General features: G+C 59.8%; 1 protein-coding gene across 2 annotated transcripts in view; it reads right to left on the bottom strand.

Annotated features, from left to right (window-relative positions):
• WNT7B (Wnt family member 7B) overlaps positions 1–13,145 on the bottom strand; it is a 50,827-nt gene that overhangs the window by 22,330 nt on the left and 15,352 nt on the right. The window contains exon 2 of one of the 2 annotated variants that reach the window (XM_046646485.1): positions 3,634–3,856. In XM_046646485.1, the coding sequence (XP_046502441.1) occupies positions 3,634–3,856 (223 nt within the window). Of the gene's footprint in view, positions 1–3,629; positions 3,857–13,145 lie in introns of both variants that reach the window. The other variant, XM_046646486.1, reaches the window with a different exon arrangement.

The following is a 13,145-nucleotide window of genomic DNA, read 5'->3' as shown; positions in this document are numbered from 1 at the left end:
TGGTGGAGAGGCTGGATCTTTGCACAAGGTTTGATTTGCCTCTTTAAGGGGTTTCCCATCAGTTCTCAAGATTTAGGCATGGTCCAAGGTCATGGGCAAGGCCTGAAGGGGCCATCCCACCCACCCAGGCCATTCCCCCTCTCAGGGCCAATCATTAATTGGCACCGCCTGAGTGGCTGCTCCCACGAGTGCCCCCGGCTGCCTGCCAGCTCCTGGCCCGGCTCCCATCCCGTGCCTGGGGCACCCGCATGCCTCTGACAGGGGCTGGCCTCACTGCTCGGCCCCACTTCCTGCTCGTGACTCCCAGCAGCTGAGCCCCCGGAGGAGCAAGGTGCCTGCTCAGACCACCATCACAGTGCCCAGCAGGGTTCCCGCCGCCTTCAGGACGCGGCCCAGCTCGGCCTGCAGCCAGAGCCCTCCTGGCTGACACGAGAGAGAGCCAGCCCTTCCTCAGAGGGCAGCAAGGAGCCAGGGAGGGCTTCGGCCTCACGGGACACCTCAGCCTGGGCCTTGGAAAGCCCGCCGGCCCTGGGTGGAACGCAGGGAGAGCCTGAGGCAGGCGCTGAGCTGGCCCGGGGCTGAGCGGTGCAGGGAGGATGGAGCACCAGGATGTGACTAGGCCTGGCTGTGGACAAGGAAGAGCCAGGGAGGCGTGGGGAAATCAGATGTGAGTAAGCGGAGCAGATGGGAGGGACTCCCAGGGCGAGAGGCAGCAGGAGCAAAGTCCCAGAGGAGGGAAGAGAAGGCAGTTGGCTACGGCTGAAGCTCTGGTTTTCAGAAGGGATGCAGGGAGGGAGGGGCTACTCAGACTCCAAGCTAAGGAGTTACCTTTATCCTGGGCAGTAGGGAGATACTGTAGGTTTTGAAGGAAGGGAGTGACGCGGCATGGCTGGGGCTGGGTAGGAGGCAGGAGGAGGCACTGACAGCTGCCAGGGGGAGGGCCACAGAGGCAGGTCCTACAGTGGCCATGGGGCAGAGTGGAGGGGTGGACAGGGGAAACGACATCAGGTTTCTGCTGAGATGACTGGGGGGTCAGGCTGGTGGGGAGGAAGGCTGGGGACAGAAGATTTAAGCAGAAGGATGGTAAGGATGTCAAGCCAGTGGTCCCCTGAGTCAGCCTCACTGAGCAGCCCACAGGGAGCAGCCGCACTGGTCCAGGCGCCCGGGGAGAGTTGGTCGGGGCGGAGCTGAGAAGGGGCAGCCAGAGAGACAAGAGGTGGGGCCCAGCCGAGGAAGAGGGGGTCAGTGGCCATGCGAAGGTCACTAATGGCCTGGACAGGGGCGATGGGAGCTAGAGAAGGTGAGGGATGGCGATAGCAGGTGTGGACAGCTCTGCCTAAAAGTTTGCATCTGAGATGCTCGTGAATGCTGGAGGGAGCGTCGTGGGGGCTCTCTAGAAGCTGAGCGCGTGATGCCTTGTCCCGAGGGGAGCTCAGGGCACGAAGAGCACCGCAGAGCAGCCCCACCTGCAGGAAGGGGGCAACATTTACACCAGCCCCCCACCCCCCGCATCGGGCCGGCCTTGGCTGTGGCTGCCCCTCCCAGTGGCCAGAGCTGCGGACCCTCCCAGGTTCATGTTGGCCGAGGGCTAGTTTCCAAGAAGAAACAGCTGGGAGCTGTTAGCCGCCATCTTCGCGGCTCCAGGGGTGGGTGACGCTCAGTCACGGTGATCTGCAGGGGCACCGCCAGCGTCCACTGTGGGCAGTCACCGGCGGGGGCCAACGCCACTCCTCCCAGCTTTGGACTGTCCCTAGGAGTTGCGCTTTTTCTCGGGTACCGTCGGTGACCCCCCTGCCTGGGGCTGACCCCGAGGAGAAGCTCAGAGTGGCCACATCTCCCTTACCGCCTGTATCTCACGGTCCCGAATGGAGCCCCCACCCCGTGCAGCCACAGGACCATTCTCACTGTCCATCTCTCTTTGCACAGTGGGGCAGCGACATTACCAGAGAGGGTGGCAGAGACCTGGATCTGCATCCAGCTCCACCGAGCGCAAACTGTGTGGCCACGGGCAACCCCTCAACTCCCATGGGCCTCAGTTTCCTCAGCCGTGCAGTGGGATGAGAGCCCACCCGGCACGAAGTGGGCACCAACGCCGACGTCCTCCCGACTGTGGTGGACGGGGTGGGCAGCCGCATCCTCCCCAGCTGGCACCTGGAGGGAGGGAGCTGCACTTGGGTGGTGGGGCCCCAGGGAGGGGCGGTGCCACCCTCCTGGCTGTGCCAGGTGCCACCCACAGGCTGCTCACCACAAAGGGGCCCCTGGGGGCTTTCCCCCGCACCCTCCCCCAACCCCACGCAAGGCGTTCCAAGCCCTGCAGAGCTCGGCTCTGGCCTGGGTCCCGGCAGCTGTGGCTCTGCTCGGCAGTCCCAGGCTTCCAGGCCCTCTGGGATCGGAAGGATGTGTTGTGCCCACATGCTTGGGGCCTACCTGTGCCCGCAGGCTGAGGTCTGGAATAGCAGGGGCCCCCCTGCGTGCCCAGCCCTGTGCCCCTGAGTTATTCCTCTCCCCCATCTGACCCTCACAATGGCCTGGAGGGGCCAGTCACGTCACTATTCCCACCCTTACTTGTTCAACAGCCATTTATTGAGCACCTACTGTGTACAGGCACGGGGAGAGGCTCTGAGGACCCAGAGGAGGGCCTGCTCGCTCAGAGCTCGTGTTACAAACAAGGGAACTGAGGCCCCAGCAGCCCCGGGTGCCCTGCCCAACATCACACAGCTGCATCCAAATCCAGGTCAGACTCCAGAAGTCACGCTTTTCCCTTTAAGCCCCTCTCTGGGCCCCAATCCCCTTCCCTGTAAAATGGGAGTGACGGATCCTCCTGCAGGGCTCTGAGGACAGGAAGAGGGGGTGTGTGGCCCTCTTTCCACCTGTGATGTGCTTCAGGGGCTCCCACTGCCCACGGGATTGGAGGCTCACCCCTGCCCCCCATCCCTTCCCGCACACTCCACCCCCTGCCCTCTAGCCTGCAGGCTCCTCGATGCTCCCACACGCATCACGCCACAGCATCCCAAGTGCCTCCGCTCACGCTGTTCCCTCTGTCTGGAGACCCTTCTACTCTAGGAATCACAACATTCATACAGCACTTCCTGTGGGCTGGGCACCATTCGCACGAAGCCCCCCAACAACCCCTTGCAGGAACTACAACTGTTATCTCATTTTCCAGATCCAGAAGTGGAGGAACAGAGAGATGAAGCAGTGTGCCTAGGTCCACACAGCTGCTAAGCAGTAGCAGAGCATTCCTCTAGCCACTGCACCATACTGCCATGCTGCCAGCCTGCCCAGCTCACATCCACACTGGGACCACGTCCCCAACAGCTCAGAGCAAGGACCCTCATCCTCTTATGCACTGGCTCCCATGGACACCTCCTTTGCCCCAGACGCAGTGGTGTCCCAGAGGGCCAGGCCAGGTCTGGGTATCCTTGGGGCTCTCGGGCTCCCACCCAGGCCAGGCACAGAGAGAGACACAGGGAAAGCTGCTATCGCAAAAAGTCGGTCAGCAGGGCCAGTGCAGAATACTGAGCATAGGTGGCCTGGCCTGGCCTTCAGTGGGTGGTGGGTGGCCAGGTACTGGCCCTGGTCCCCAAAGCCCCGACGCGGGGTCCCCCAGATCCCAGAGGCGCCCTTACCTACTCGGAGCTCTTGCCCGAAGACGGTCTTCTCGCCGAGGGCGGAGCAGTTCCAGCGTCCAAAGCGGAACTGGTACTGGCACTCGTTGATGCCCATCTGCGCCCCCTCCCCAATCACGATGATGGCATCGGGCCGGCTCTGGCAGATGGCGCGCTGCCGCGGGGCCAAGCCAGGAATCTTGTTGCAGATGATGTTGGCGCCCAGGGCCACGACAGACGACAGCGCTCTGCAGAGAGGGGAGAGGACAGGGTGAGACAGCCAGGCAAGGCCCTCCCCACTCAGGATCAGTGGGCCAGTGTGTTCTAGGGGCCCGCCACAGGCCAAGCTCTGCCCACCAGGGAACAAAGCACAGATCCCAGCCCTCAAGGGGCCATATTCCTTTGACACACACGTGTGATCCCGGCCTGGAAAGGCACACACACCCACGCCCCCTCAGCCTGGGACTCGCAAGAACCGTGGAATCACAAGGCCTGCCAACTGCTAGTCCTACGGGATTGCAAGAACCACGGCTCCCTACACCTCTGAATCAGACACGGACCCTTCCTTTCGGGACGTGATAACCCACCTAGGATTTGACAGCCATCAACTCGGACTGTCCACAGTGGCCCCTGAATAGCAAACCCCAACTCCACAGGGGGCGCTTTCCCATCATCTGTAGACCCCTTGCTCCCTCTCCCTCCACCCCCAGGTGCCTGGGCCAGGCAGGCGTCTGAGCAGACTCACCAAAAGCCCACCGAGTCCTGACTCTAGCTGCAGCCCACGTGTGACCTTGGGAAGGCACTCAACTTTTCTGAGCCTCACTTTCCAAATCCATGAAATGGGGTATAAAACACCTGACCCCCACCACCACACGGGCTCAGATCAGAGAACTGGGGAGAAGGGCTGCGCACACAGGCACAGCTGCTGTTATTGGTCACTCATTTCTGGATGACTGGGTGCACTCAGAGGAGGAAACAGGAGCTGATGTGAATTGAGCACCTACTGTGTGCTGGGCTGAGCAGTGAGCTTTATTACAACATGGTATCCTCAGTGGGACTGGGGAGGGTGCCTGGTACTGAATCTCCTGGCACCCCCCCAGGGACTGAGGCCGGGACAGGAGGGCACTCGCCAGGCTCACTCCCTCTTTACGGGACATGTTATCGCATGATGGTTTGTTTGTTTAACGAGGTGAAATTCACATAACATAAAGTTCACCATTTTAAAGGGTACGGTTCCGCAGCATGGAGTATATTCACATGTTGTGCAACCACCACCCTACCAAGTCCCAAGATATTGTCACCACCCCGAAAAGAAAGCCCACACCAGCGGGGGTTAGCGGTGGCTCCCATTCTCTTCTCCCCCAGCCCCCAGCAACCACCGCTCTGCTTTCTGTTCCTACGGATTTGCCTATTCTGGCCGTTTCATACCGATGCAATCACACACTACGTGACCTTCCATGTCCAGGTTCTTTCACTTAGTATCATGTTTTCACAGTTGATCCACATTGTAGCATGAATCAGTATGTACTCTGTTCCTTTTTATGGCCAAATAATATTCCATTGTCTGCAGAGACCACATTCTCTTTATCCATCCATCACAGGCAGACATTTGGGTTGCTCCTACCTTTGGGCTGTTGTGAATAGTGCTGCCCGTGACATGTATGCACAAGTTTTGTTTGAGTCTCTGTTGTCAGCTCTTTGGGGCATATGCCTAGGAGTGGAGTTGCTGAGTCCTAAGGTGGTTTGTTTAGCTTTTTGAGGAACTGCCGACTGTTTTCCATAGAAGCTGCACCAACTATTGGGTCTTGAGCACCTGGAGGAGAAGGCGCAGCCGCCTGCAAGGAGGGGGTGCTCGCTTCAGCAGACCTTTGGGCAACAGCTGGCTCTCAAAGCAACACCTGGCTTCCAAGCAACAGACCGGGTCTGCTTAGAGAGGGGGCAAAAGGCAAGAGTGGGGGAGACCACCAGGGGCTTCCCAGAGCTGACGCCCAAGGCCCTGGCCTCCCAGGGCAGTGAGTTTCCTCCTTCTACCACTGCCTGCCAGCCCCTTCCTTGAGAGAAACCAGTCAGTGTTTTTCCAGGGCAGCTGAGCACCCACAGCCAGCTGGGAAAGTCCCCGTGTGGTGTGAGCCCACAGCACGTGCTGCGCCCAGGACGCCCCAACAGACACTCAATCCCCACCGCCCGCCTGCCCCGCCGCTAATCTGGCCAAGATCCCCCTGGGTCTCCCACGGGCACAATGGGCAGAAACGCCCGAGGCTGGTGTGGAGGAAGAGCATCTGGGCGGGTGGGGCTGGGAGCGGGCTGGAATCTGGAGAATTCAGCCCAAAGTAATTGTAGAGCCTCAGAAAGCTGACCCGGGGAAATGAGATGGATGGGAACCCTGCTGGGCACCAGCCTCCAGGCCGCAGGTCCAGGCGCTTTGGATCCTGGAGGCTGAAAGCACTCTCCAAATTCCCAAATTCTTCTAGCAGCTCAAGGCTGCAAAGCCCCCACTGCCCGGGGTCAGAGCGCCTGCTGGGGGCAGGAGCTCGGACAAGTGGGGTCTGAATCGGGGCACTTTGGTCAGGCTTGGGATGGACCCTGGGGGTAGAAACAGATCATTGCAGCCCAGGTCCCCCGCCTCCAGGCAGGCCACCTCAGCTCCCACCAGCACCCAGATCTGACTGTCACTCCCCTGCTCAGAGCCCACCCAAGCTCCCCAAGCTCCTTTACTAGAATGGGAGGCCTCCGGGATCTGGCCTCTGATGACCCAGTCACCTTTGCTTGTGCTGGTCGCTCTGCCTGGGACATACCTCTCCCCCCCTTTCTCTGTCTGGCAAACTATACTTCCTTTCCAGGGCCAAGTGCAAGCCCCAGGGGGCTCAAACCCCTCGACCGCAGGCATCGAGGACACACACTAGGCACTGGTCTGTCATATGCTGACCTCACCCCTGGTCTCACGGTCACTGCTTCCACACCCAGCCTCCCCATCAGACGGTGAGCCCCTCGAGGGCAGTGCCAGGTCTAAGCTGACTCTGGGGCCACCTGGCCTAACCTGTGTAGCCATCTATGAGTGTTTGTGGGATGGATAAAGGAATGAATGAGTGAATACTCAAAGATTACGTCTAGAAGAGCTCTCACAACTCAATAACAAAAAGACAACCTAACTTAAAAACGGGCAAAGGACTTAAATAGACATTTCTCCAAAGAAGAGAAACAAACAGCAATGATCACAAGCAAAGACCCTAAACATCATTCATCATTAGGGACATGCAAATCAGAACCACGGTGAGGGGCCACCTCACATCCACTAGGACTGCTGCAATCAAAATGATGGAAAACAGCGCGTGCTGGCGAGAGTGTGGGGAAATGGGAACCTTCGTGCATTCCTGATGGGAATGTGAAATGGCGCAGCCGCTGTGGACAACAGTTGGGGAGTTCCCCCAAAAGTTAAACATAGAATTGCCATAGGATCCAGCAATTCCAGTCCTTGGTATCTATCCAAAGGGACTGAAGACAGGTGTTCAAAGAAAAACTTGTACACAAACGTTCGTAGCAGTGCTATTCCCAACAGCCAAAAGGAGGAAATAACACAATGTCCATCAGCGGATGAACGCATTAACGGAATGTGATCTGTCCACACTGAGGAATATTATTTGGCTATAAAAAAGGAATGAAGCATGGATACATGCCACATGGATGAACCTCAAAAGCATTATGCTAAGTGAAAGGAACCAGCCACAAAAGACCACATGTTGTACGATTCCACCTATATGCAATGGCCAGCAAAGGCAAATCCACAGAGCCAGAAAGGAGCTGGCGGCTGCCAGGGGCTGGAGGAGGCGGAATGGGAGTGACTGCTTAATGGGTGTGGAATTTCCATCTGGTGGGATGAGACAGTTACAGAACCAGATAGAGGTGACGGTTACACAACATCGTGAATGTACTAAATGCCACTGAATTGTACACTTTAAAATGGTTGAAGTGGTAGATTTTATGTTATGTGTATTTAACCACAATTTTAAAAAATTCTAGCTATACATAGCACGTCTACACCCCGGGCCATAGGTGGGATCAGTGCGAGGGGACGAGAGGGAACTTGCGCAGCAGGTACCCGGCTTGTACTGGCCTGTATGCTTCCCCAGGGGAGTGAGGGGCTGATGGAGTAGAGGGGATGAGAGCCCCCCCACACCCCACAGCATGCCAGCACACAGATTAAAGGGAAGCAAAGGCATCAGAGAGGAGAGTTACACTGGGTTTTGTGCCAGGAGCATAAATAACCAGATAGGTTGATAATTCAGAAGTCGTTTCAAAACTGTCTCCCTTAGAACGTGGAGATTTTTCCCCTGATGATATCAAACGATCCCACCTGAGCACCAACCCTGGCCAACATGGGCCTCAGCTGTGCCTCAATTCTCTCCTGGAATGGTGAGCCTGGCCATCCTCACATCACAGGGGTGCAGACTGGAGTGCAGAGAGGCCAGGGAACCCGCCTGAGGCCACACAGCCCGGCTCAGAGCCCTGTCTCTGCTTCCAGAACTCAGATGGAGGCAGCATGAGACTCAGACCAGCGCACACAGCAGGTGCGCTACGAATACTAGAAGCCAGCCTGGAGCAGGACACAATGCCGACTCTTCCTTCTCAAGACACAGCTTACGTCCTTCCCTTGCTTAAAATCCTCCAGGTCACTCACTCATTCATTGGGTTTGTGGACGGCTTCTGTGGCCAGCGTTCAAGGTCTGGTGACCCGTCTCGGCCACCCTGTTCATCACCTCCCCCACAGCCCGCATGTGCATAGCCAGTCTGACCACTGCCCTCCCTGAGCAGGCCTGCCTGCCACCCCCAGCCTTGCCCACACTGCTCCTTCACCTAGAGGGGAGGGGGCTGAAGATATAGGCAATCCACACTGGCCCTCATTAGGAAACCATCAGTGTGGGAGAAAAGGCAAAAATATATAACAACGAAATAACTGGTGCTCTGGAGAAAAGTGGGTGGGCAGAGGCAGCATCCCAGGATAATTGGCAGTTTGGGGGTGAGGGCACGCTGTGGGCACTCTCAGCCAGCTGCCCCGCAGGGTGGGCCCAGCCGTCTCCCCAAAGCAGGAAGAACTTCCGGGCAGCTTCCAGCCGCAGCGGCCCGCCCAGGTGCCCCGGAGGGGAGGGCCGGAGGCTCTGGACGGCCTGTGAGCACAGAGAGGCCGGGCGGGGCACTCGCGTTCAGCTGCTGACCTTCTCCATGGAAAATTCTGTTTCGGGCTCATCCCCTTGTGCTATTCAGGGGCCTTGGGACACAGGCAAGATGCCAGGAGGAGTGGGCAAAGCTGACAGTCTGGAAACTTTCCTCACCCCTGGCCTGGACCCAGTCCCAAAGGGAGCTGGGAGGAGAAGGGGCTTCAGGTTCCTGCAGACACGAAGCTCCAGCCTCATCCCCAGGGTCTGTTGACAGATCCCTCCAGTCCCAGACCAGAGGGCAGTGAGGCCAGCAGAGGGCCGGCAGTGTTTCTTGGCACTGGGTTCGAGCCAGGCACCGTGCAAGGAAGGGGGCCACCACAGGACAGCAGGAAGATCTTCCTTCCTGCCAGAGTGGTCCCAAGAGGATTGGGTCCCCCTAGGACGAGGGGGCTGCAGTGGAGGTGAGGGGCAAGGTGACCACTGCCAGGTGACAGATGGGTACAGAAGTGGCCAAGAAGGCAGGACCTTTGCTGCTGCATTGGCCAGGTGCCAGACTACCCACCTGGCAGCCCTGTGGGCCTGGCTGCCCACCTGCCCTCTTTCCTGCCTGGACTCGGTCCACAGATGTTGCCAGCCGGTCTCCACTGGGCTCTCGGCCTCTGTGAACCCCAAATAAAGGAGCCGGGCTGTTTCAGCGGCTCCCAGGGGGGTGAGGAGGGAGGGGACAGGAGACCTGGGGGCTGTGGGGCGGAGGGACCCTGCACCAGTGAGGCTGTGCCAGGTGGTGCCCTCCTGCCCTCAGCCTGTGTCCCAGCCAGCACTTGGGGCCAGGGTGCAGAGCTGCCCACCTGCTGGCCATGCCTCAGCCCAGACGAGCTGGGCCCAGCAGCGGGGCCAGGCCCCAACAGGCAGCTTCTCCTGGTGCTGCACAAGGCTGGGAGGGGACCCGGCTCTGGGCCATGGCCACTGTAGCTAAGACCCTCATCCAGGCCTAGATCCACTCCTGCCAAGGCCCGGCTTGGGGGCTCCTTGGGGCAGCCTCCCTCCTCCAACACCCTTGAGGGATAACACGTGGGTTACCTTACAGTCGGTGACTCTGAGGCCCAGAGAGGAGTGGGATGGGGGGCCAGGGTGTCCCCTACGCCCAGAATTAAAGCCATCCCGTCGCCCCCCCAACTCCGCATAGGACGCCCTGCTCCATTCAGGGTGTAACCACTCTGGAAGCCTGTCCCAGTAGCCAGGAGTCTAACCTAAATCTCTCATGCTGTTCAGAGTTCTTAGAGGCTTATGGCAGAGTGAGCACCTACTGTGTGCTGGATGCTTGGCTAAGAGGTCCCCTCAGTGGGGAGGCAAGTGTTATAATAATAATAATTATTATTATTATTATTCCCTCAGAATAAGAACCAGAGGTCCAGAAAGGTCCAACCACCTGGCCCATAGCTCAGGGAGGGAGGGAGGGGAGCAGGGGCTGGGACCCACACCTCCTGCCCCAGCTGGTCAGTGCCTTATTACCCCCTGTCCTGCCTCACAGAGAGTTGGGGGTGGTCACCTGTCCACCTGGAGAGCCATCTTCCCCATTGGTCCCTAGGGGCAGGAGGCTGCATTTGGGGGTGAGCTGCATTGGAGGGCCTTCCCTGGGGGGGCTCCTGAAGGAGGGCCCCAATTCGCACCAGGCTGGAAGGAGTCCCTCAGGCCAGGGGCTGGGTCACCAACTCTCCCCAGACGGGCCAGCCCCAGGGCTCCAGGACAGCAAGGGCCTGTCTTATTCCTCACTGTGTGCTGCACCTGACCCTCGGTGGTCCTCGTGGAAGGAGTGAATGAATGACAGACGGATAAGTGAGCGAGGAGAATGCGTGCAGCTCAGACACATCTGACCCCAGCTCGAGCAGAGAGCAGACCGAGGCAGCTGGGACCTCCTCCGTGGGGCTGGGGCTGCGGGCTGGGCAGGTGGGCCGCTGGGGGCAGTCATGGCGTGCCCTGTTTTCACTCAGACTGCTACAGGCTGAAAAAATCAGCTTTTATTCCCACTCTACATACGGCTGAGAAAACGTCAGCCTTCTCTATGAAGGCTTAGCCCTTGAAGCTGCGGGGGGTGGGCAGGGTGACCATGAGGGTTATGGGGGTAAAGCCACCCCAAAGTAGCCCTCGAAAGGCCATTGATCCACTGGCATTGCCAGAGACAGGAAAAGCCGTGTCTTTCTGATGAAAAAACCCGAGAGAAATGGTGTCACGCCAGCCCAGGGCCACGTGACAGAACAAACCTCTCAGACCCAGAGGAAGCCTCCAGCCATCTGATCTGTCCGCAGGGCCATAAAACTACAGCCACGGATGTGGCCGCGTGTCCCGAGGAGGCCGCAGGAGCCAGGCACCTCCACCTCAGCATCTTGTTTCTCCTACAAATTCCCCAACAACTGACCTCACAAACCACATCCCGGGAGGGAGAGAGATGCCCCAGTGGAGGGCAAACGGCCTCACCAGGGCAGGGACCCCCACCGGCCCGGCCCCGAGCTCCCCACCAGCTCTAACGCAGCCCACTCCCACCCCCAGGTTTCTAGGTTGGAGCAGCCCCTGCCCCAAACCAACCACAGAACCCTGGGAGTGTTCCCGAGGCGAGGATGGGGGCAGCCCTCCATGGGGGAGGCGCAGGATCCAAGTACTTCCCAGAACCCGGACCTCATGACTGAGCCGGCTGAGCCTCAACATCCCGGACCCCTCCCATGCCCCTGCCCAGCCACAGGAGTTGGCAGGGGGTCACTAGAGGACGTGGGCCCTCCTTCCCTCCCCCTCCCCAGGTAGCATGTACCACCATTGGGCAGGTCAGCCATGATGAGCGCTGGCAGCACACCAGGTCCCCTCTGCCCTCTGGGGCCACCCACCCCCCAGCCTGCCCCTCCCACCCACCCAACACCAGCAGGATGGCAGCCCCTGGGCCTGTCTGAGCCAGGCCTCTGAGCCCCAGCCTGGGCTGCTCCTCATGGGCCCAGGCCGTGGGCGTCAGCCATGAGGTGGGCCCCAGGCTCACCCCAGTCACTCACTCTGTGCTCCCCCTCTGCACCTTCTCTCAGCCCGTCCTCCTTCCCGACACGCCCTCCTCCCAGGCCTGCTGACCTCCCCACTGCAGACACCCTCCTCCGGGAGGCCCACCCACCCACTGGACCCCAGGGAGCCAGGACTTTATGCCTGAGCCACTCAGGCTTTTCCTAATGCCATTTGGGACACCAGCTGTGGGCTCCCCACAGTGGGGATCCCCAACACTGTCCAGCACCCAACCAAGCCCTGGGCTGATGTTGGATGTGAGCCCCCACCCCAGCCCCAGCTCCCTGGGAGGGGGGGACAAGCTGGCCAAGTTGGGCTGGATGCCTGGCCTCCCTCCGGGCCCCCATCCCTGGCCCTGGCCGCGGCTGCCCAGATGCCCTGAGCTCCTCCAGCCCACGCTCCTTGCCTGGGGCTCTTTGCAATTCTTCCTTCTCGGGCATCCTCAGGCAAAATATTTGAAGAATGTTCTAATTATCTGCGATCAGCCAGGGAGGCGGGCCTGGGTCCACTTGTCCAGGAAGTAACTCGGCAAATACCTGGGAGGGCAGCACCTGGCCCCCACGCCCACCCAAGTCTGTCTCTGCCAGCCTCCCCCTCAGGTGGACAGGGGCTGGCCCAGAGCTTTCCAGCCACCACTGGGCCAGAGGAAGCTCCTCTCTGGCTCTGGAGCCCAGCAGAGTCCCATGGGGCAGAGTGGGGGGTGGGGGCTAGTGGTGGCCTCAGTGCTCCTGCCTGCCAAACGGGGGTAAGAACGTCTTCCAGGTCTGGGGTCACTCTGCAGACCCCCCCAAGCCACTGTCACAGTGCCAGAGCTTGGCACCAGCAGGGTCCCCACAGCCCTCTTCTGTGGGATGGGATAGGACAGACCAGAACAGATGGGTCAGAGCTGGACATAGCTGGCGCGAGGGCCTGGTGGCACTCAGGCCACCTGTCCCACCTCTGGTCTTCCTTGAATCTGCTCATCTCTGTCCCCCCTGCTGGGGTTCTAGGCCCAGCGCTGTGGGAAGCATGGGGCTCAAGGACAGCCCCAGACCTCGGGAAGGCCAACCCAGGCTGCTCTGAGTCTGTCTTCTCATCTGAAAATAGGGGACAGTCAGCCCTCTTTTGGCGAATGGCTTCTCCCTCTGCTGCCCTGGGCGGGGAAGAACCTGGACCCAATGGGGCAATGGTGGGTCGGGGAGATGTGTGCAGAGGGCAGGTTTGATCACAGCCCACCCTGGCCATCCCACCTGTCCCCTCACCTGCCCGGACACAGGGCCTGCACCTGCGGGAGAGGGACAGGCCAAGAAGACCACCCTTCCTGAGCGGTGTCCCCCACCCTGTCCCACCCCATCCCCAGGGCGGCTCT

This window comes from Equus quagga, chromosome 19 (genome assembly GCF_021613505.1).
Source record: "Equus quagga isolate Etosha38 chromosome 19, UCLA_HA_Equagga_1.0, whole genome shotgun sequence".
Taxonomy (NCBI): Eukaryota; Metazoa; Chordata; class Mammalia; order Perissodactyla; family Equidae; genus Equus; species Equus quagga.
This window is presented reverse-complemented; position numbering and strand designations above follow the sequence as displayed.